At 45.9% G+C, this 24,400-nt stretch overlaps 1 protein-coding gene across 3 annotated transcripts in view; it reads left to right on the top strand.

Moving 5' to 3' along the window:
* The first annotated feature begins 8,851 nt into the window (after positions 1-8,851).
* Positions 8,852-24,400, top strand: part of CLYBL (citrate lyase beta like) — a 317,902-nt gene continuing 302,353 nt past the window's right edge. For all 3 annotated transcript variants that reach the window (XM_030922041.1, XM_030922042.1, XM_030922040.1), the window contains exon 1: positions 8,852-8,923. In XM_030922041.1, the coding sequence (XP_030777901.1) occupies positions 8,856-8,923 (68 nt within the window). In that variant the 5' untranslated portion in view covers positions 8,852-8,855. The remainder of the gene's footprint in view (positions 8,924-24,400) is intronic.

The raw sequence follows: 24,400 nt of genomic DNA, 5'->3' as shown, positions 1-24,400 counted from the left end.
CACGGTGTATATGCACCACATTTTTGCTATCCAGTCTACCACTGATGGGCATTTAGGTTGATTCCATATCTTTGGTATTGTGAATAGTGCTGCAGTGAACATACGTGTGCATGTGTCTTTATGATAGAATGATTGACATTCCTTTGGGTGTATACCCAGTCATGGGATTGCTAGGTTGAATGGTATTTCTGTTTTTAGGTCTCTGAGGAATCACCACATTGTCATCTACAATGGCTGAACTAATTTACACTCCCACCAACAATGTATAAGCATTCCATTTTCTCCTCAACCTCGCCAGCATCTGCTATATTTTGACTTTTTAATAATAGCCATTTTTTGTGGGGCGGGGGACAGGGTCTCGCTCTGTCACCCAGTCTGGAATGCAGTGGCACGATCTCGGCTCACTGAAACCTCCGCCTCCCAGGTTCAAGTGATTCTCCTGCCTCAGCCTCCCTAGTAGCTGGGATTACAGGTGCACACCCCCATGCCCAGCTAATTTTTGTATTTTTAGTAGAGACGGGATTTCACCATGTTGGCCAGGCTGGTCTGGAACCCCTGACTTCAAGTGATCCACCCACCTCGGCCTTCCGAAGTGTTGGGATTACAGGCGTGAGCCACCGCGCCCGGCCAATAATAGCCATTCTGACTGATATGAGATGATATCTCATTGTGGTTTTGTTTTGCATTTCTCTAATAATCAGTGATGCTGAGCTTTTATTTCATATGATTGTTGGCTGCATATATGTCTTCTTTTGAAAAGTGTCTGTTCATGTTCTATGCCCACTTTTTAATGGGATTGTTAATTTGTTTCTTGTTAATTTGTTTAATTTTCTTATATCTGGATATAAGGCCTTTGTCAATGCAGAGTTTCCAGAATTTTTCTCCCATCTATAGATTGTCTGATCACTCTCTTAATAGTTTCCCTTGCTATGCAGAAGCTCTTTAGTTTAATTAAATCCCATTTGTCAATTTTTGCTTTTGCTGCAAATGCTTTTGGTGTTTTCCCCATGAAATCTTTGCCTGTTCCTATGTCCAGAAAGGTACTGCCTAGGTTGTCTTCCAGGGTTTTTATAGTTTGGGGTTTTACATTTAAGTCTTTAATGGAGAACCCTTTTAAAACAACACACAGATAAGGGGTTCCAAGTCCATCTGGAAAATTATTGAAGCTACTGTCTTTAGAAACTCTTGGCCGGGCGCGGTGGCTCAAGCCTGTAATCCCAGCACTTTGGGAGGCCGAGACGGGCGGATCACGAGGTCAGGAGATCGAGACCATCCTGGCTAACAAGGTGAAACCCCGTCTCTACTAAAAAAATACAAAAAACTAGCCGGGCGAGGTGGCGGGCGCCTGTAGTCCCAGCTACTCGGGAGACTGAGGCAGGAGAATGGCGTAAACCCGGGAGGTGGAGCTTGCAGTGAGCTGAGATCCGGCCACTGCACTCCAGCCCGGGCGGCAGAGCGAGACTCGGTCTCAAAAAAAAAAAAAAAGAAAGAAACTCTTGTACTCAAGAAAGCTCTGGTCAAAGCAAAAACCTGTTGGTTCCGCCATACATCAACAGAGGGATCTGTGGTCATTTAAACCATAGACTGTCACTTTGAACTTACAAATAGCCTTAAAAGCAGTCTTTTCGCCGGGCGCGGTGGCTCACGCCTGTAATCCCAGCACTTTGGGAGGCGGAGGCGGGCGGATCACGAGGTCAGGAGATCGAGACCACAGTGAAACTCCGTCTCTACTAAAAATACAAAAAATTAGCCGGGCGCGGTGGCGGGCGCCTGTAGTCCCAGCTACTCCGCAGGCTGAGACAGGAGAATGGCGTGAACCCGGGAGGCGGAGCTTGCAGTGAGCCGGGATGGCGCCACTGCATTCCAGCCTGGGGGATAGAGACTCCGTCTCAAAAAAAAAAAAAAAAAAAAAGCAGTCTTTAAATTTTTTATTTTTATTTTTATAATTTAAAATAGAGACAGGGTTCTGCCATGTGGCCCAGGCTGGTCTTGAACTCCTGGGCTCAAGCAATCTGCCCACCTCGGCATCCCAAAATGCTGGGATTATAGGTGTGAGCCACCACTGCACCCAGCCCTTTTCTATAATTTCTATCTCTTTATCAATATGAAGAACCTGTGATTACATTGGGCCCACCCAGATAATCCAGGATAATGTCCCCATCTCAAGATCCTTAACTTCACATCCTTAACTTCATTACGCAGAGTAACATACTCATAGGTGCTGGGGATTAGGATGTGGACATTTTTATGGGGCCATCACTCAGTCGACCACACCAGGGAATTAAGAATCAGCACTGGGGAACAAGATAATGACCAACCCACAAAGTAAGTGAAAAACAACAGGGGAAATTATGAAAAAAAATTAATTTGGCAGAAGATGGCTCAAGAATCAACACTTTGAATTCAATAAATATGTTTTAGGTCTCCGCCAGGTGCCAGGCACTGTTTCAAGTGCTCGGGATACATTGGTGAACAAAACAGGCCAAAACCCTTCCCCCAAAAGTCTTATGTTCAACAGAGACATCATACATTAAGTACATTCTCCAGTAACTAGAAGCAGATGTGCTATGAAAAAAGGAAGGGGGGATCGGGGTGGGGGATCAGGGAAGAGGGATCAGGGAAGGGGCCCCGGAGAGTCCTGAGGCGTGTGGGGGTAACCATCCACCTGCTGACATTAGGGGGAGCTACAGTACAGCTTTGGGGGCTGAGATTAGAAAAGGATTTAGAGGTCATGAAGACGAACTCCCTTAGTTTAGACAGAGGAAGCTACGGCCTGGAAGGGCCACAAGGTGGTCGTTAGTTATTCTGTATTTGGCCTAAATTTGAGAGACAGTCCCCTCCTCTCTCCCCAAGGAGGCCAGACAGAGTCATCAGTGTTATCAAAGGCGGCTCTGCCAGGAGGTGAGGCTAGGAGGGTTTTGTATCATAGCAGCAGGAGGGATGGATGATCTCAGAGTGGAGTTCTATCTGTGCCACTGTTTAAAAATCATTCCACAGAACTTCTAATATGCCTCTTTCTAAGTGCAGTATTCTGATGTCTTAAATCAGTGACACCGGTCCTGCTCAGCCTTTGAGACTCAACTTTGGTGAAAATAACCTGTATCGGCCAGACACCAAAAGGAAGGAAAAACTGGCTTCTGATAAAGAGCCTTTGGTGTTGATCACGAAAGAAGAATCCAGCTTCATTTTCCTAATCGTTCCTGCTCCTTGCGACGTGAAAGTTATTTACATGTTACAGTAAACCATAGGTTGATTAGCTATTTTCGTCCAATATCTCCTTGGATGTGCCTATTTGCCAAAAAATGAGCCAATACAAAACCCAAATATTTCTAAGACTAACAGTGAGAGTTATTTACTTACTCACTATCACAATTACAATTACAAGATCATCACAGTTACAAGACCACGTGGTGAAAATGTAACTCATTTCTTCAGGGGACCTGTATTTGTTGAGAGCCACATTAGCTAAAATTTGAGCATTCAGGTCATTTACAGTCTGGCCCCAGACAATCCCTCGGATCCCTGCTGTGTTCTCTCTGCCCGCTCTACTCTTCCTCTAAAGACTTTCACTGATTCAGTCTCCACCACATTCCAGGTCTCCATTCCCTGCTCTGCAAAGCCCCCAGTTCCCTGCCCTCTCATGCAGAAGTAATTGCAGCAGTTCTGTACCCCTTCCCCCATACCACCAGTGGACCACAGAACCCATCCTTTCCCCATTTATCTGTCTACCTCTTTCACTACACAGATGACTTCTTTGAAAAATTGTTTGAGCAGGCTTAGTGGCTCACGCCTGTAATTCCAGCTCTTCAGGAGGCTCAAGGCAGGAGGATCACCAGAGCCCAGGAGTTCGAGGCTTCAGTGAGCTATGATCACGCCACTGTACTCCAGCCTCAGTGACAGAGTGAAACTCCATCTCTAAAACATTAAAAAAAAAATTTTTTTAATTGTGGTTGATGGGGTTCAAGACACACTTCCTCAAAATATGGCACCTTGGCATTTGAAAAACAGCAGAAGCAGGAAGGTCTGTCTGACTTTTCTCCTGCCCTCTCCCTTGAAGCAGGTTATAAGACTTTTTTTTTTTCAAAGATGGAGTCTGGCTCTGTTACCCAAGCTGCAGTGCAATGGCGCGATCTCGGCTCACTGCAATCTCTGCCTCCTGGGTTCAAGAGATTCTCCTGGCTCAGCCTCCTGAGTAGCTGGAATTACAGGGGTGCACCACCATGCCCAGCTAATTTTTTTGTATTTTTAGTAGAGAGGGGGTTTCGCCATGTTGGCCAGGCTGGTCTTGAACTCCTGACCTCAGGTAATCCGCCTGCCTCAGCCTCCCAAAGTGCTGGGATTACAGGCGTGAGCCACCGTGCCTGCTCATTATAAGATTCTCACTGGATAAGTGCCTCCCCCACCTTTAGGTGGAGGAAAGGAACACCCTTGTCTGTGAAGACACAGAGAAGAGCCTGAGTAAACATGCCTTGCTAAGTTTCTTCCAGGCTATCACCATTATATCAGATTCTTTTGCCCTCCAATCACATTTCTCCACAACTGTCCATTCTTCATTAAACCTAAGAATGAAAAAATATACATTTCACTTTTTCTTTGGGTCTTTATTTTCATATGAAGGCTCCCGTGTCACGTAAAATTTACATTAAATACATTCATATGTTTTTCTTTTGTTAGTTTGAATTTTATTACAGGGGCCTCGCCCATAAACCTAGAATGGGTGGGCTAGAAACATCAAACCTCTAGAGCATAAGGGGCTGCTCCCTATCCCTAGTATGCTCCCACCCCATCCTTCTTTCCCACGTCTCTGCCAAGTGCCTATTCCTCCAGACTGCTCAGCTCAACAGGATAGTGTATCTCGAAATTATTCACCCTACTAAATTTCATATGCTCTCTTAATGCTCTTGGAAAATTGGTACTTTTCTTTTCAGTTTTAGAGGCTGTGAGTAAAGACAGATTTGACTACCCTAAAGGAGGAACTCTGGATCCCTTTCTCTATTATATCTGGAAATATGTTGATATGGTTTGGCTGTATCTCCATCCAAAATCTCATCTTGAAATGTAATCCCCATAATCCCCCAAATCCCCACGCATCAAGGGAGAGACGAGGTGGAGGTCACTGAGTCATGGGGGCAGTTTCCCCCATGCTGTTCTTGTGATAGTGAGTGAGTTCTCACGAGATCGGAGAACTCACTCAGTGAGTTTGATAGTTCCTCCTGTGTTCATTCTCCTTCCTGCCACCTTGAGAAGAAGGTGCCTTACGTCCCCTTCACCTTCCACCATGATTGTAAGTTTCCTGTGGCTTCCCCAGCTATGCTGAACTGTGAGTCAATTAAAGCTCTTTCCTTTATAAATTACCCAGTCTTGGTCAGTTCTTTATAGTAGTGTGGAAACGGACTAATACATGTGTCCTCCAGATACCCACATGCTATGTAAAGTTAATAAAGCTTTATTTTAACATGTACTAGCATTAGGAAACAGTCGTTAACCTACCTACAGATTAGCAAAATGCATGAGTCAGTAATCTTTTGAAGAAACTCAATAACCCCATACCATTGTTGGTGAGAATGGGCACAGCTACAGTTCCTTCCAGCAGAATCTGAAATTGAACCAATTAGCAAATAAGTCATAGTAGGACCTACTTTAGATCCGAGGCCTTTTAAATAAGGATAACTAGTTACATAGCAATTTTCAACTGTAATGAGGCTGGTAGAACATTTTCATCATATATATATATTTTTTGTTTTGTTTTGTTTTGTTTTTTTGAGATGGAGTCTCGCTCTGTCACCCGAGCTGGAGTGCAGTGGTGCGATCTCAGCTCACTGCAACCTCTGCCTCCCAGGTTCAAGCAATTCTCATGCCTCAGCCTCCTGAGTAGCTGGGAATACAGGTGCCCGCCACCATGCCTGGCTAATTTTTATATTTTTAATAGAGACAGGGTTTCACCATATTGGCCAGGCTGGTCCTGAACTCCTAACCTCAGGTGATCTGCCCGCCTTGCCTCCAAAAGTGCTGGGATTATAGGTGTGAGCCACCATCTTATACGTATTGAATACCTGCCAGGTATGTGTCACTGAGCAGGTGCTGGGGGTACGGCAGCGACAAGAAATATAAGGTCCCTGCTCTCAAAGAAGTTATGGTCTCATCCCACAGAAGGTGTTTCTAAGTTAAGACAACAGCTTTTCTCCCAAGGGGGCTGCCCAGCACATCACTAGCCCTGCCCCTTAAATGACAACACTGCATCCCAAAGCCCACCTGATAGATGGTTAGTCATCCCATCCCACCCCACCCTCTGAGAACTGCTGGGGAAAGACACAATAAAGAAGTATTAGGTTGTTGCAAAAGTAATTGTGGTTTTTGCCATCACTTTCAATTCTGTAAGTTTTTTGAGAGCAGGGACCTTGTACGTTTTGTCGCTGCTGTGCTCCCAGCACCTAGCTCAGTGACTCATACCTGGCAGGTATTCAATACATATAAGATGAAATTGTTCTTGCCATTACTTTGAGTGGCAAAAACCACAATTATTTTTGCACCAACCTAATAAATTCACAAACTGATATATCGATATGGTGGTGGAGATGACCAGGCACTGTGACAGCCATGGGGGATCTTTAGGTTATTAGCACAGGCCCCTGTGAGGAGGTGGCATGTAGGCTAAAGGTCCTGGAGGATGAGCAGGTGTAGCCATGAGCATTCTGGGGATGAGGAACGGCATGTGTGAAGGCCCCACGGTGGGAGAGAGCCTCGTGGACTTAGAAAACACAGACAGAAGACAAGTGGAGCTGGAGATAAATTGGAGAGGCTGGCAGGGGCCAGACCATGTGAGGCTTTAAGGGTCATGGGGAAGAATTCAGATTTTATTCTAAAGCCACCAAAGGGTTTTAAGAAGGGAAGTGATGCAATAACAATAATAATGAGGAATAGTTAACACTACTGAGAACTTGCTTAGATTTTAAGTGTGCACTCTCTTTCTATGTATGTGTAAACTCAGTCTATCATGATAACAACCCTATGAGGTGATGAGATACTTATACCGCATTCTATAGATGAGGAAACAGAGAGCTTCAGAAACTTGACCAAAGTCACACAGCAAGTCAACTCTGGAAGTAGGAGCTATGTTATGCTTTTAAAAGGTCAGCTGGGTTGTATGGCAAAGGGGTGATTGTAGGAGGGAAGAATGGGAGCAAGGAGGCTTTGAAATAATCCAGGTAAAGGATGATGATGGCTAGAAGCAGACTTGAGTGAGGCGAGTGCAGCACCAGCTTGGGAAGCAAAATTTAAAGAGAAGTCTCAGTAATTAAGATAAGTAATATTGGCCTGGCGTGGTAGCTCATGCCTGTAAGCTCAGCACTTTGGGAGGCTGAGGTGGATGGATCACTTGAGGCCATGAGTTTGAGACCAGCCTGGCCAACATGGTGAAACCCTATCTCTACTAAAAGTACAAAACAATTAGCTGGGCATGGTGGCACTTGCCTGTAGTCCTAGCTACTCGGGAGGCTGAGGGATGAGAATCGCTTGAGCCTAGGAAGTGGAGGTTACACTGTGTGAGCCGAGATCGTGCCACTGCGCTCCAGCCTGGGCCACAGAGCAAGACTCTGTCTCAAAAAAAAAAAAAAAAAAAAAAAGTAATATTCTAAACTAAAAACCAAGATAATGGAAAAATCCCATTATGAACAAAATATCAAAATTTTAATTAAAGACAGGATTGGTGTAACTGAAATTGCCTTTGCCTCAGTCTTCAGTATGGCTGGGCTGGGCACTGGCTGGGACTAAGGTGGTGACAAGAAAGTGACCAAATTTGAGTAGACAGGAGAGGCCTGAGGTGGAGCAGGCGTGGGAGCTGGGGGAGGGCACCAAGGGGTTGAGCAGTCTCTCCTGTTGGTATCGAATATAACAATTCTTAGGCTCAGCAGAAGTTTAACATCCATGTTCCCAGTCACCTGGACTTTTCCAAATCTTGGAACCCACTCTGGCTGAACAGGGTTTTGTTTGTTGAAACGGCCACATTTTGCATCCAAGAGCACAAGTCAGTTTCCACTGGAAGGTTCTGAGAAATGGTTTCAGGTGTAAGTTTAGAGCATGAATGGAACGGAGTCACAGCTGAAAAAGAAACATGCTGAGCGCGAAGGAAAAGACATGGTTAAGGGGTAACAAGGGCCCGGGCAGGTGAAGACCGGCAGGTGGAGGCCGGCTGGATCAGGGAAGGTGAAAGAAGAGGCAGGTGCAGGGCCCAGCCTGTTTTAACGCCTCGGCGTTCTCACCGCTGCAGAACGACTGCAGGGGGCAGAATAAAGAGCTGCTGCCAGTTTCCCTGCCCAGAGAGTGCCAACAGCTGCTCTGACCTATTGCAGGCATGTGTGTTCCAGGATGCAACCTTCCTGCATTCTCTTTGACCACTCTAGATTAATTGCTAACCAAGATATGAACGTGGTGGGGCTCACAAAGTGTTAGGCGGTATTTTAACAACAAAAACTGCAAAGAAATCCCTAGAAATGTTGGCTCTTCTGGCTGGGAAAACGCAGTCTGTCAACAGTTGCCTCAAAAACTCAGAAGCTCAGGGAGAGTTGGATTCGGTCACCAGAGAGGCCCCTCAAAGAGGAGCCATCCATTCAGATCCTCTGGTCTGTCCCCCATGACAGCGGGGACGAAGGTCCTGAGCCCTGGCCGGGAGGGGCAGGTGACCTCGGGACTGGCCGCGGGGCAGAGCGGGTGCTGGGAGGAAGGAGAGCGTGGCTGGCGGGGCGGGGCGGGGCGAAGACAGAGCGAGGCGGTGACTGGGACTGGGGTGTAGCCGTGGGGGAGTGGAAAGTGGGGTGGGCGTGGCCAAGGGCAAAGGGCGGGGCGCGCGCTTCGGGAAGATGGCGCTACGTCTACTGCGGAGGGCGGCGCGCGGAGCGGCGGCGGCGGCGGCGGCGCTGCTGAGGCTGTGAGTGCAGGTTCCCATTCCCCGCCTTCCCGGCCCGGCTCGCCGCGGGTGGGCTCCCGTTGCAACCCCGCGGGCCGGGCGCGGCCTCCCCAATCCCTCATGGGAACCCAGCCGGACGGGAGCACCATGCGCCTCCCTCGCGCTGGCTCGACCTTGTCCAAGGTCGCTGCCGCCCGCGCCTCCCTGTGGGTGGGACCTTGTTGCACCCGGAAAATGGGTACACACTTTAGTCGAGTTACCTGGACTCAACCCCGAGGAACAAAACTGCCTGCCTCCCACAAATGGCAAACGTGAACGCGCTAATCTTTATCTCTGAGAGGCGGCTCGCCTGGTGAAGAACACCTGCGGTTCGTTTAACACAGCGGTTCCCAAATGGTTTGGTCTCAGGACCCGTTTACACGTCTAAAAATAATTTGAGGACCCCGAAAGCTTTTCTTATGTCTATTGATTTTTGTGGTATGAGGAATTAAACCAGAAATTTAAAAAATATTCACTTAATAACAAACCCATTAACTTTTAATACAAATAACACTTTAATGAAAATATTCTCAAAAGTGAGAAGATTGGCTCTTGGTTTTTATATTTTTGAAAATTTCTTTGGTTTAATAAAGGACAGCTGGAGTCTCATATAAGCTGTTTTGGAGGAAGTATTTGAAAGAAATGCTGGGCTCATGCAGATGCAGATATTAGTTGGGAAAGGGAGAACCAAGCAGACCCTCTCAGCGGGTCTCAGGGACCCCCTCAGGTGTCTTTGGACCACACTCTGAGAACCGCTGGTCTAGCACTTGCCCATCGCTTAGGTACGTGGGCACATACATGGTCTTATTTGTTTCCCTTGACCACCATGTGAAGAAGTTGGGTGTCATGTTTATAAAGATGAAAAACAGGGTCAGAAAGGTTAAGGATTGTCAAAGCTCTATGACCAGTAATGAGAGAGTTTGGTTCAAACACTAAGTCTACGGCTCCTGGTCTGAAACTCTTTCTTTCTTTCTTTCTTTCTTTCTTTCTTTCTTTCTTTCTTTCTTTCTTTCTTTCTTTCTTTCTTTCTTTCTTTCTTTTTCTTTTTCTTTCCTTTCCTCTCTTCCCTTCTGCCTCCTTCTTCCTTCCTTCCTTCCTCCTTCCTTCCTTCCTATCCTTCCTTCTTCCTTTTCCTTCCTTTCATTCTTTCCTTTCCTTTCCTTTCCTTTCCTTTCCTTTCTTTCTTCCTTTCTTTCCTTTCTTTCCTTTCTTTCTTTCATTTTAATTTTTATTTTTTGAGACAGAGTCTCACTCTGTCACCTAGGCTATAGTGCAGTGGTGCAATCTCGGCTTACTGCAACCTCCACCTCCACGATTCTCATGCCTCAGCCTCCCGAGTGGCTGGCATTACAGGTGTGCACCATCACCCCGGCTAATTTTTGTATTTTTAGTAGAGACAGGGGCCATGGTGACTAGGCCATTCTTGAACTCCTGACCTCAAAGGATCCACCCTGCTCAGCCTTCCAAAGGCTGGGATTACAGGCGTGAGCCACTACAGCCAGCCTGGTGGTCTGGAAGTTCTTCTTTTTTTAGCTTTTGTCACCCGGGCTGGAGTGCGATGGCGCCATCTCAGCTGACTGCAACCTCCGCCTCCCGGATTCAAGTGATTCTCTTGCTGCAGCCTCCGGAGTAGCTGGGATTACAGGGTGTCCGCCACCACGCCTGGCTAATTTTTGTATTTTTAGTAGAGATGAGGTTTCACCATGTTGGCCAGGCTGGTCTTGAGCTCCTGACCTCAGGTGATCCGCCCGCCTCGGCCTCCCAGAGTGTTGGGATTACAGGCGTGAGCCACCATGCCCGGCCAGGTCTGAACTTCTTACGTCTTCTTGCATTGTGCCTCTTCAGTCACCCACCTATGGGAGGACCCACCTAATCGTATGCATCCCACTTTCCCATTTCCTCCACTGTCCCTGGCACAGGGCCCTGGCTGTGGGAGTCACCTCTGGCCCCAGAGGAGCAGCTCAGGCAGTGTATCCAGGCTGGTCCAGAAGGGTCCTTTTCTGGCTCCTTTTGAGGGGGCCAGCCTCTGCGGACTGTTCAGTAGCGGGTCCGGTGAGCAAGCACAGTCCCCACGCCAGCACTGGGGGTTAATTCACAGTGCTCTTCACCCGCCTTAGCACACTGGCTCCGTTCTCGACATGTCTACCCGCTGGATATAAGATTCTTGATTGGCATTTTTTTTTCCTTTGAGCATTTTAAAGTGTATTATCTCACTGTCTTCTTGCCTCCAGTATTCTAATGAGAATTCAGACGTTAATCTTATTAGGGTTCTATGTAAGTGATGAATCGCTCTCTCTCCCTTTCTTTTTTTTTTTTTTTTTTTTACTTGCAAGATTTTCTCTTTGTCTTGGTCTTTTAGTGGTTTTATTGTGATGTGTGTGAATCTGTTTGAGTTTATCCTCTTGGGCGTTTGTTGCGTTTCTTGGATGTGTATACATCAAATTTGGGAAGTTTTTGGCTATTGTTCTCTCAAAAAAGTCTGCTCTCTCATCCCTCTCTTCTCTTTCTGAGGCTCCCATTGCATGTATGTTGGTATAGTTGATGGAACCCCATAGGTCTTTGAGACTGTTCAGTTTTCTTTCAGTTCCTCAGGCTGGACGATATATATCAATTGACCTGTCTTTTTTTTTTTTTTTTTTTTTGAGATGGAGTCTCGGTCTGTCACCAGGCTGGAGTTTAGTGGTGCCATCTTGGCTCACTGCAACCTCTGACTCCCTGGTTCAAGCGATTCTCCTGCTCCAGCCTCCCGAGTAGCTGGGGTTACAGGCACGTGCCACCACGCCCAGCAATTTTTGTATTTTTAGTAGAGATGGGGTTTCACCATGTTGGCCAGGATGGTCTTGATCTTCTGACCTCGTGATCCACCTGCCTTGGCCTCCCAAAGTGCTGGGATTACAGGTGTGAGCCACTGCGCCCGGCCAACCTGTCTTTAGGTTTGCTGATTCCTCCCTTGTCCAGCTCAAATCATTTTCATTTTAATCCAGAACTTCTTTCTTTTTGGAGACTGAGTCTCATTCTGTCACCAAGGCTAGAGTGCAGTGGTGCTATCTTGGCTCACTACAACGTCTGCCTCCTGGGCTTAAGCCGTCCTCCCACCTCAGCCTCCCACATAGCTGGGACTACAGGTGTGCGCCCCTGCACCTGGCTAACTGTTTATTTTTTTTGTAGAGACAGGTTTTCACCATGTTGCTCAGGGTGGTCTCGAATTGGGCTCAAGCAATCTGCCTGCCTCTGTCGCTCATAGTATTGGGATTACAGGCATGAGCCACCGTGCCTGGCTCTTTTCTGTACTTTCTATCTCTTCATTGATATTCTCTGTGTACTGAAACATCATTCTCATACCTTCCTTTAGTTCTCTTTTGTTTCTTTCTCTTAGAGACAGAGTCTCCAGGCTGGAGTACAGTGGTGCGATCATAGCTCACTGCAGCCTGCAGCTCCTGGGCTCAAGTGATCCTCCTGCCTCAGCCTCCCTAGTAGCTGGGACTACAGGCACACGCCACTATGCCCAGCTAATTTTTAAATTTTTTGAAGAGACAGAGTCTTGCATTGTTGCCCAGGGTGGTCTTGAACTCCTGGGTTCAAATGATTCTCTTGCCTTGGCCTCCAAAGCAGTGGGATTCTAGGCATGAATGACTGCACCTGGCCTCCTTCAGTTCTTTATGCATAGTTTCCTTTAGTTTTCTGAACATACTTTAGATAGATGATTTAACTAGGAAGTCCAGCATCTGGACTTCCTCAGGAACAGTTTGTACTGGCTACTTTTTTCCTCTGCGTGTGAGTCGTACTTGCTTGTTTCCTTGCATGTCTTGTATATTTCTGTTGAAAACTGGACATTTTAAGTCATATAATGGGGCAACTCTGGAAATCAGATTTCTCCCTTTTCCCATGGTTTTTGGTTGTTGTTTGCTCAGTGACTTTAATAAACTAATTCTGCATTGTGTTCTTTGTCATGTGTGACCACTGAGGTCTCCGCTTGGTTAGCTTAGTAGTCTAACAATTAGACAAAGATTCCCTTAAATTCCTGGAAGCAGTAAGTCTCCTAGTCTTTGCTGAGGGACTCTGTGTGTGTCAGGATATGTCTTCAACATTCAGCCACAGTTTGCTACTCTGCCCCTGCTTCTTCCACTTCCTTCTTACACAGAGACTGAAGGTTAGCTAGACATGATCTCTTAAGGTCTTTCCTTAGCAGGTATACAGCCTTGCACATGTGTGTGGCCTCCTAGAGTCTCAGGAACGTGTCACAACTTTTTAGAGTTCTATATGGGTATCGTGTTCTCCATTTTTACCTTTTAAGTGTTTTGGTTAGCTGGTTGTTTGCCCTGTTATCTTCCATCTCAAGTAGCTGTGATGTTAAATAAGTACTTCTGATTGTTTGGACAAATGCCCTGGGAAAATACTGTTCCCACTGTGCAAGCTCTGAGTCAGGTCAAATAAAAACAGTTTTGCAAGTAGGGTCTGTCAAGGAATCACAAGACAGGTCAAATAGTGACATTTTCCAGAAATGGGGCTTTCCCCCGTCTAGTGGCTGCCATGCTGCTGGTTTTCGCTGTGATGGGGGCTGTTGATTTTTAAGTCTACCATAGAGCTGGGGAAAACGGATAGTGTAAACTAAACTGCCACGACAATTGCCGTTCTTCCTGAGATTCATCCATTTTTCTTGAATAAATGATCCCTGTATTGCTGCAAGTCTTTAATTTCTAGAATTCTGCAAAAGTTGATTCTGACCATTTTTGCCAACATTCTCATTGATTTTATGGAGGATGGGATTTTCAGAGGTCCTTTTTCTGTAGTTTTCCCTGAAGTCAGCCTGCATGGAGTTTTGATCAAGAATGGATTTGAATTTATAAATTTTTTTTTTGTATCTGTTGTGTTGATCATAAGGCTTTTCTTCTTCAGTGTGTTAATTTGGTGAATTACAGTGATTGACTTTTTAAACGTTAAGCTGACCATTGCATTCCTGGAATAAACTCCAGTGATCATGATGTATTGTTTGGATTGCATGTGCTAAAATTTTGTTAACGTTATTTGTATCTATGTTCATAAGGAATATTAACCTATAGTTTTCTGATATTGCCTTGGTCTGGGTTTGGTGTTAGGATGCTGACGGTCCCAGGATGTGTTGGAGAGTTCCCGCCTCTATTTCCTGGATCATTTGTGTAAATTTGGTAAGATTTTGCCTCTATATGTTTGCACCTGCAGTTTTCTTTGTGGAAAAAGTGTTAAACTACAAATTTAGTTTCTTTAATAGACATATTGCTATTCAGATTATCTAGTTCTTCTTGAGTAAGCTTTGGTAGTTGTATCTTTGAAGGACTATGTACATTTCATCTAAGTTGTCACATTCACATGCTTAGAGTTGTTCATGCTGAGTCCTTATCCTTTTTCTTACAGCCCTACAAAGGTATATACCACACAATTCACCCTTTGTGAGTGTATGATTAAGTAATTTCTAGTAAGTTTATACACCCATCACTACAATCCAGTTTTAGGCCCCCATCCAAATTTCTATCACCCCCCCCAAATTCTCTTGAGTCCATTTGCAATTAATTCTTACCCCTGCCTCTAGTCTGTCATCTCCTTACTGTTTGTGTCATCTGTAGTGATGTGTCCTCTTTCATCCCTGATATTTGTAATTCTTTTTTCTCTGTGTTTTATTTCATCAGTCTGGCTCGAGTTGTATTGCTTTTCTTAAAGAACTATCTTTTGATTTTATCGATTTTTCTCTATTTTTTTTTTTTTCTGTTTTCTGTTTCATTGATTTCAGTCTCATCTTTATTATTTCCTACCTTCAGCTTACTTTGGGTTTAATTTGCCCTTTAGTTTTTTAAGGTGGAAATTTAAATTATTAATTTTAGACCTTTCTACTTTTTTTTTGAGACAAGGTCTCGCTGTGTCACCCAGGCTGGAGTGCAATGATGCAATCTTGGCTCACTGCAACCTCCACATTCTAGGCTCAAACAATCCTCCTGCCTCAGCCTCCCAAGTAGCTGAGACTACAGGCATTAGCTACCATGTCTGGCTCATTTTTGTATTTTTGGAGAGATGAGGTTTCCCCACGTTGCCCAGGCTGGTCTCAAACTCCTGGATTCAAGCAGTCCACCTACCTCGGCCTCCGAAAGTGCTGGGATTGCAGATGTGAACCACTGCACCCATCCGGGGTCTACTTTCTAAATATAAGCACTCAGTAATTACTTTTCAGCCATGCTTGGTGGCTCATGTCTATAATCCCAGCACTTTGGGAGCTGAGGTAGAAGGATCACTTGTGGCCAGGAGTTCAAGTCCAGCTTGGGCAATATAGTGAGATGCTGTCTCTACAAAATTTTTTTTTTTTTGAGACGGAGTCTTGCTCTGTCGCCCAGGCTGGAGTGCAGTGGCCGGATCTCAGCTCCCTGCAAGCTCCGCCTCCCGGGTTTACGCCATTCTCCTGTCTCAGCCTCCCGAGTAGCTGGGACTACAGGTGCCCACCACCTTGCCCAGCTAGTTTTTTGTATTTTTAGTGGAGACGGGGCTTCACCGTGTTAGCCAGGATGGTCTCGATCTCCTGACCTCGTGATCCGCCCTTCTCGGCCTCCCAAAGTGCTGGGATTACAGGCTCGAGCCACCGCACCCGGCCAAAAATGTTTTAAAAATTAGCTGGATGTGGTGGCTTGTGCCTGTGATCCTAGCCACTAGGGATACTGAGGTGGGAGGATTCCTTGAGTCTGGGGATTTGGGGTTCCAGTGAGCTGTGATCATACTGCTGCAGTCCAGCCCGGGTGACAGAGCAAGGCTCTATTAAAAATAGTAGTAATAATAATAATAATAATAAAATTTCCTCTAAGGATTGTTTTAATTCCCTCTAGCAGATTTTGCAAGATTTCTGGTACCTGTCATCTCTTTTAATGTCTTATGTTGATACTCTGTTTTCTAAAGTATTCAGTAGTAAGACTCCAAAAGCAAAAGGGCTCCTTGGCTGTGTGTGTTCAGTGGCAGCAGCCAAGGAATGCGCCAGGAAGGGACTTCGCATTCTTCAGTGCCATGGTGGAGAGGAATCTGATAAAAAATGAAGGCAGTTTAGAGAGGCGACAACTGCAAGCTAAGTACCTGAGACTCTGGGTCAACAGGAAGGGACTTCACATTTTGCAGTGCCATGGTGGAGAGGAATCTGATAAAAAAAAAAAAAAAATGAAGGCAGTTTAGAGAGGCGACAACTGCAAGCTAAGTACCTGAGACTCTGGGTCAACAGGAAGGGGACAGTGTGTGAGGAAACGGGGGGCATGGAAAGTGGCTGAGGGGCCTGGATGGGGTTACCTGTCAGGGTCCCAACAGGCCTTTTGTAGGATTGGCTTCATCTTTGAAGCCTCCTGAGGTTACCGTGACAACCACTATTGTCCCTCTGTACTGCTGTGAGGCCACTAAAGGAAAAAGGGAGGGAAGGGACCCAAAGGGAGGACGGAGGTGGGAGAAGAGGGAGCGATGGGGAGAGAAAGGCAGAGAAGAATGGAAGCAGTGAGCGAGAAAGGGGAGAATCCTCACTGAAAAGGAGACAGGGTAAACATGACTGAGAAATGGAAAAATAATCACATTGCAAAGAACTAACTCAGAGTCAGGATGCATGTGTGTTCTTTGCTACTTGAACTGGCATTAAAAGGCCAATGTGAAGTGTTAGATATTTTTAAATGTTTATTGGTATCATTAGAAGTTGACTTCAGTTGCCCAAATGCATGGTGAGAAAGGGGATGTGTAAACAAAAATGATATTTTGGATTGTGAGGCAGAAAGTCATTTTAAATGGTCCTGGGAGGTAAAGAGACCAATCCTGTCAGTCACCTGGGACTGTCCTGGTTTTAGCATGGAATGTCCTATGTTCCCAGAAACCCCTTAGGTCCCAGCAAACCAGGGTGGCCATTCACCACAGAGGTGGAGAAGTAAAGGGCTGTGGATGAAGACCGGTACTTATTAGGAACAGGGAGGAGGATGGAGTTGGAGGGGATGAGTACAGGGCAGGATACAGAGCTCAGAAGAAAAGGAATTGACAGAAAGAATAAAAAGACCAGTGGTCGAAGATGGTAGACCTCAGGTTCAAGAACTGGAGCAACAGTCTTCTGGAATGGCCTCCATTCTAGAATGGAGAGAGAGTGTTCAGAATGCTTTAATGGAGAAAGAACAGCCGCTGCTGAGAGTGGGGCTGAAGAGAAAAAGCAGACCCTGAGGGAGCAGGGAACACCAGGAAGGCGGTTGTATGCACAGTGTGCAGACCGGGAGTAGTCTAGGGGTAGGGACATGCCTGGGCTGGACAGTGGAATTGGTGGGAAATCAGATTTCCCTGAGCAAAATCCAGTGGGCAGCAGCCAAACTGGTGAGCAAGAACTGGCTGTGGTGGCTGGTCCCGAATTGGGAGCTGCACCTGCCAGGGCAGGTGTAGCTGCGAGGGAGGTCTCTGCCAACAGTTCAGCTGTGCCGTGCCTACTGAACGGCTTCACCTTGGCCTCTGGCTCTGTTGCAGCTGTGTGGGGCTCATGCTCCTACATACTGTTATCCTGTGGTAGAATTTTACCGTGAACCAGAGCCATCTAGAAGAAACTGGGTCACCCACATGCTTTCTGTGGGAGAGGCCAAGGAGTCGGGGAGACTGGGACCTGAAGATCAACTCTTTACTGCAGAGATCCCTCCCTGCCTCTCTCTGTCCCATGGATCCAGAGGGAAGTTGAGGACAGTTTCATGCCACATGCTTGACCCGACTGGACTGAGTAACTGTGGCTGCTGTGAAGACTCTGTCCTTGCAAGGACCTCTCCTTAGTGCCTGAATTCTGCAGAATGTTTGCGTGACACGAGTGCTTCATTCGTCTAGAAATACTTCATGGTAGTCAGTTGCTAATAACAGCATATCTGTAGGTGGCATGTTCTCAGGAGGCACACCTGAAGCCTCAAAGGTGAGGACACAGACATGGCTGGGTGAGCCTGTCCCAAGACATGACCCATATCCATAGGGAGTGCCCTCAGGGCAGCTGATACCACTTAGCCTCAGCAGTCTCCAGTGATAGCTTCGGAACAGCCACGGTCTGACTGATACACTTTCTGAAAACAGCCTTCGGTCACACAGTTTCCTACTAAATGTGGCGGTGGTCACTCTGTAGGAGTTGCCATTTTATGCGTGACTCCCTGTGAGGAAGCCCGTAGGTGCTGGTGGCTGAAATTTTAGGAATGCAGGTTTCTAAGAAGGCTGGGAAAAGCAGGCTGGGCTCCTTGGGGAGGAGCTTTTAGTAGGTTTAATTAACTTTTTTAACATATAAAAAGTTGTTAATTATAAAAACAACATTTTTTCCTACCCTGAGTGCAGCTGGAGCTGTGTTCTGCTGTTACACATTGCTCATTAATTCCACACATTGCTCATGATCCTGTGAGGTTTAGAATTTTATTAGACAATAAAGAAGATATCAAGGAAATAATATTTGTGTTTTCATATAGGTCACTTGGGTATGAATTTAAATCCACTGTAATTCAAACAGGTTTAATTTATTTCATGTTGCTACTTGAATGTGTTAGAGCTTATCAGTTAAATAGCACCTGAATGATGCAGACTTGAGATTCATTCCCTCCTTCTTTCCTTCCTTCCTCACCCCATCCTCTCCACCATAAACCAGGTTTAGAATAGCTGTTAATTTCGCTGCTCTGATTTTTTGTTGTTGTTTATTTTGAAACAGAGTCTCGCTGTGTCGCTCAGGCTGGAGTGCAGTGGCACAGTTTCAGCTCACTGCAACCTCTGCCTCCTGGGTTCAAGTGCTCCTCCTGCCTCAGCCTCCTGAGTAGCTGGAATTACAGGCAGACACCACCAGGCATGGCTAATTTTTAAATTTTTCTTATTTTTAGTAGAGATGGGGTTTCACCATGTTGGTCAGGTTGGTCTTGAACTCCTGACCTCGTGATCTGCCTGCCTCAGTCTCCCAAAGTGCTGGGATTATAGGTGTGAGCCACCGCGCCGGCTTTTTTTTTTTTTTTTTTAAAGACTGGTGCAGCTATGTTGCCCAGACTGGAATGCAGTGGCTATTTGCAGGTGTTATTGCAGCTCACTGCAGCCTTGACATCCTGGGCACCAGTAGCCCTTCCTCAGTCTGTCTAGTAGCTGGGACTGTAGGCATGTGGTACCACACCCAGCTGTTTTTATATTTTGTTTACATTTAAGGATGTTAACCTAATCTAGGAGCAGTGATGATGTTCACTATTGTTCCACATGACTCTAGCACATATATATTTGTATGTGTATAACCACAGTTGTTCATTAAGTCTGGTTCCAGGTTTTCTTGGGAAATGCAGAGAAAAATGTTCCTATCCCCAAATCTCTGTGGATACCCTTACTTAAGTATTTGGAGGTAAATTTCTATATGTGAACTTGCTGAGTACAGACATTTGAAGCCTTTTGATGCTTGCTGACAAATCACCCTCCACAAGGGTGTGTCGATATATCCCTGGATGGTGTATGCCTCTTGGAGGTTCATCTGTCCCATTGCCTTGCATTAGGAGACCCATGAACACTGAAGTAGGCAGAGACTGTCACGCAGGTCACCTGACTGGCAGCACCAGACCTAAAAAGGCCTGTTGGCTACCACAGCCTTGGCTGTCACACTGGACCCGCCCGTGGGTGTTTCTGTACATGGCCATGAACCTCTTTTGAACTACACCACATGTTAACATCTTTCTCTTAGTTAGGTCTTTGAGATTGGCAGAAGTGCTCTATTTAATAATAAAGGAATGGCCTGGGCATTGGTGGCTCACACCTGTAATTCCAGCACTTTGAGAGACCGAGGTGGACAGATCACTTGAGGTCAGAAGTTCAAGACCAGCCTGGCCAGCATGGTGAAACCCCATCTCTACTAAAATTACAAAAATTAGCATGGTGTGGTTGTGCGTGCCTGTAGTCCCAGCTACTCAGGAGGCTGAGGCAGGAGAATTGCTTGAACCCAGGAGGCAGAGGTTGCAGTGAGCCAAGATCACACCACTACACTCCAGCCTGGGTGACAGAGCGAGACTCTGTGTCAATAGTAATAATAATAATAATAACAAGGGAATGAAAGTTTCCTTAGAAAGTGAGGATTCTATTTTAAGAGAGTACTTGGGTGGGCAAGTCTGTCTTAACTGTTTCTCCTCACTGTGTCTAAATGAGAAGGAAGAATGACCCTGGTGTCTGTATTTGCAGGACACTTTTCAGTATTGATATTCAGAACCCCAGATATTGAAAAGTGTAAAAGACAATACTTGCTACTTCATTGTCCCGTTGCCCGCCGCCCCCAGTAAAATGAGGGTCTTAGTTTAGTGGAAGACTGTGTTCACTGTTTAACTCACAGTTCTACATTGCTAAAATTTGGCACTTTTTTTTCCTAATAAGGGCCTCTCTGTGGAGCTTTTGAAAGTTTGTATGGTCATTAAAAACATCATTGCACACATATATTTTATACCACTTTGGAAGTAGTGCAGGCTTGTTTGAAAGCATACACTTGACTTGTCTTCTTACTCAGTCTCACAGTATTCTTTGTGAGAAGGTTGATATGCCCACATTCTGTGGCCAAAAATAAAAGTTTAGGAAATGAAAACAACAAACAGAAAACCTCATGCCAAGTGCTGTTTTCGTAGTGAGGCACTGGAGGGTGCTCTAGCAATGGGAGATGCACGCAGTCTCTGCAGTCTGCAGGCGGCCCTCACAAATGCCTCTTTCAGAAGATGTAAGAGTTGTTTTTTCTGTTCATTTTAAGGCAAATGAAAGACACATGGATGGTAGAGGAAATATTTCTATACTGACCTATAAACGGTCCCTTTAAAAGTTTATGAGAAACTGAAGAGGTAGCTCTGCGCTCCAGCCCTCTGTATGACCTCCTCTCTCCCTAGCCTGTTGCAGCCTCACCGGCCTCCTCTTCTGGGCTGTGTTGTCAGCCTGAAGCACTGTCCCTTTGTGTATTAGCTCAGATGTCACAGATCAGAGAGGTCTTCCTTGACCACCCTGTACAACATAGTCTCCACCCCCTTACCAGCCTCTGCACTACCCCCTGTCCCCTTGCTGCTGTTTTCATTTTTTCCTATTGCCCCATTTCCACCAGACATATCACATGCTTATTTGTTTATTGTCTGCCTGTACCCTACCCCAGCCCCCAGATATTCATGAGAGCAGGGACTTGGTTTATTCCATTGCTGTTATATATCCAGAACCTAAAACAATCCTTGGCAGTGCCTGATACAAATTTTCAGAAGGAAAAAAGAAGAGATTTAGGAAATGAAATATTTTGAGTGTTTCTAAAGATTTAGTGGATTTTTTTTTCTTTATTATGGTAAATTATATATAAGAAAATTACCAGTTTAACTTTTTTTTTTTTTTGAGATGGAGTCTTGCTCTGTCTCCCAGGCTGCAGTGCAGTGGTGCAATCTCGGCTCACTGCAACCTCTGCCTCCTGGGTTCAAGCAATTCTCCTGCCTCAGCCTCCCGACTAGCTGAGATTACAGGTGCCCGCCACCACACCCGGCTAATTTGTTGTAGTTTTAGTAGAGACAGGGTTTCACCGTGTTGGCCAGGCTGGTCTCGAGCTCCTGACCTCAGGTGATCTACTCGTCTCGGCCTCCCAAAGTGCTGGGATTACAGGCGTGAGCCACCATACCCGGCCCGTTTTAACCATCTTTAAGTGTACAGTTTAGTGGCATTAAGTACATTCACACTGTTGCACAGCCATCACCACCACCCATCTTCAGAACTTTTTTATCTTCCCAAACTGAAACCCTGTGCACATTAAACACTAACTCCCTGTTCCCTTCCCCCTCACCCAGCCCCTGGTAACCACCATTCTCATTATTTTCACTGTGAATTTGACTACTCTAGTTACTTCACATACATAGAATCACATATTTATCCTTTTGTGTTTGGCTTATTTCACTCAGCATAATATCTTCCAAGGTGCATCCATGTTATAGCAGGTATCTGATTTTCATTCATTTTTAAGGCTGAATAATCTGTTGTGTGCATATTCCCTATTTTATTTATCCATCCATCTGTTGATGGACATTTGGGTCACTGCCACCTTTTGGCTATTGTTAGTGCATGTTCTATGTGGAGCACAGAAATGTGATGTTTAAGTTTCTTTGAATTATACTAGCCAGTCACAGGTCACTCCTGGGTAGTACTATGGTCTGAATGTGGTATCCCCTCCAAACTTCATGTTGAAACTTAATTCCCATTGCGGTGGTATTAAGAAGTGGGGCCTTGTAGGAAGTGGTTAAGTCATGAGGGCTGGGCCTCATGAATGGGTTAGTACCATTGGAAAGAGGCTTCAGAGAGAGTTTTCCAGTCTTGCCTTTCCGCCCTCCGCCATGTGAGGACACAGCAACAGGGCGCCATATTGGAAGCAGAGAGCAACCCTCCGTAGACACCAAGGCTGGCACCTTGATCTTGGATTCCCCAGTCTCCAGAACTGTGGGAAGCAAGTTTCTGTTGTTTATAAATTAGCCCAGTATGTGATACTTTTTAAAATAGCAGCATAAACAGACTGAGACAGGTGGTTTCTACTTTTAGGAAAATATTTTTAGTTCATATTAAGGTAGAAACTTAGTCTAGCTCCTAAAAATCAGAATTGTTGTAATATTCTCAGGTGCTCTTTAAGTTTTTCTTGCAATTGTCAAAAGCAAGTTTAAAATCAAGTTACTAACTCTCTGCTAGAGGCAGGAAGCTCCTGGATAGATACTCTGGGGTTCAAGTCCAATGCTGACCTGCAGTTGGCCCTTGTCTAGATTGTGCCTTATTTTTCTCACCCATCAAAAGGAGGATGGACAAGTTGCTTCCTGCCAGTTGACATTCCACAGTCTAGAAAGGAATTGTTGCCCTCAAGTAAGACGACCTTGGGGAATTCAGAAATATAAAATATATAGCTTTTTGAGCTCATAAGTTATTTTGGTCCATTTGAGCTCAATTTGACCAGAGATTGAAGATAAAAGCTCTGCCTCCCCCAAACTTATGGGTACAGCCTGCACTCAATAGGTTTTACCGCCTGCTCCTGCCATTAAGGAAGATTTTTTTGGTCGTATGTTGTTGACCCTTTAGGTCCTCAGAAGGGGCGGCGCCCTCATCGTGTCTCTCCCTGTAGCAGCGAGTGCTACCAGGCACTTTGTTCCGGTGACTTATGATGGATACAGCACAGCGCCAAGGGGTTAGGATTCTAAAATAATTCAGGTGTATTGAGGTGCAGAACCTAAAAGAACTCCGGAGTAAGAGAAGGTAGATATCCTAAATTTTAGTCTGATTTTGACTCAGAAGTGGGTACCTGATTTCTGCCTACATCTCACCTCTTTCAGTTTTTTCCTGCTCCATTTGGGTTCCCTGCTCATTTGGTACCCTCAAGCTGGCTTGTAAATGCCCAGAGCCTGGACCACAGCACTCTCGTGGGGTCTGCCTGTTCTAGGGCCCATCAGCCGGCAGCCCACCGGGGATGACCAGTGAGCCCAAGAAAACAAGCAGTGCTCATGTCAGATGTGTAGCCCTTCCCAAGTGCTGCACCTTTTAAGAAATGCCTTCACTGGGCGTAGTGGCTCATGCCTCTAAGCACTTTAGGAGGCCGAGACGGGCGGATCACGAGGTCAGGAGTTCGAGACCAACCTGGCACAACATGGTGAAACCCCATCTCTACTAAAAATACAAAAATTAGCCGAGCGTGGTGGTCATGTGCCTCTAATCCCAGCTACTCAGGAGGCTGAGGCAGGAGAATCGCTTGAACCCGGAAGCAGAGGTTGCAGTGACTGAGATCCTACCATTGCACTCCAGCCTGGGTGACAGCGAGACTCCATCTCAGGAAGGAAGGAAGGAAGGGAAGGAAGGGAAGGAAGGGAAGGGAAGGAAGGGAAGGAAGGGAAGGAGGGGAAGGAAGGGAATGAGGAAATGTCTTCTGCAGACACCTTAACTGCAAAGGAGTCAGCCAGGGAAGAGAATTTCTCCTCTACGAGGAAGAGAATATGGGTATAGGAGAGGCTTGGAGTGTCTCTGTCACCCCTCATGTCCTCTGGACAAAGGTTCAAGCTGTGCATTTGAATCATCAGTGTCTAGTTGTCCCGCAAAACGTCAGGGATTTACCAGGTAATTGGTGACATGCCTGCACCAGGGGATTGGGAGAATCCTTACCGTTAAACCTCTTCTCCCCACCTCTTAACACATAAATACACTTTTTAAGCTTCCTAACGCTGTACTCTGATCATGGTTCCCACCCCCTTGGACAGCATAAATTTCCCAATGATCTCCGATTACCTGCCGCATAAAGTCAAGGCCCCTTAGCGTGGCATGTACACAACCTCCTCACCCATCCTCCTATCTTTCCATTTCCCTCAGGCCGCTTACCTGTGGCCCACATGCGCCACTCACCATGCCCCACACTCTTGAGTCATCAGCGCCACTTCCTCCTGGAAGCCTTCCTTCTCTGGACACCTCAGCCAGCCATCTGTCTCACCTCCGAGAGCTCTA

Source organism: Rhinopithecus roxellana, chromosome 18 (genome assembly GCF_007565055.1).
Source record: "Rhinopithecus roxellana isolate Shanxi Qingling chromosome 18, ASM756505v1, whole genome shotgun sequence".
In the NCBI taxonomy this organism is placed as follows: Eukaryota; Metazoa; Chordata; class Mammalia; order Primates; family Cercopithecidae; genus Rhinopithecus; species Rhinopithecus roxellana.
The sequence above is the reverse complement of the archived record's forward strand: the minus strand, read 5'-3'. Positions and strand labels throughout refer to the sequence as shown.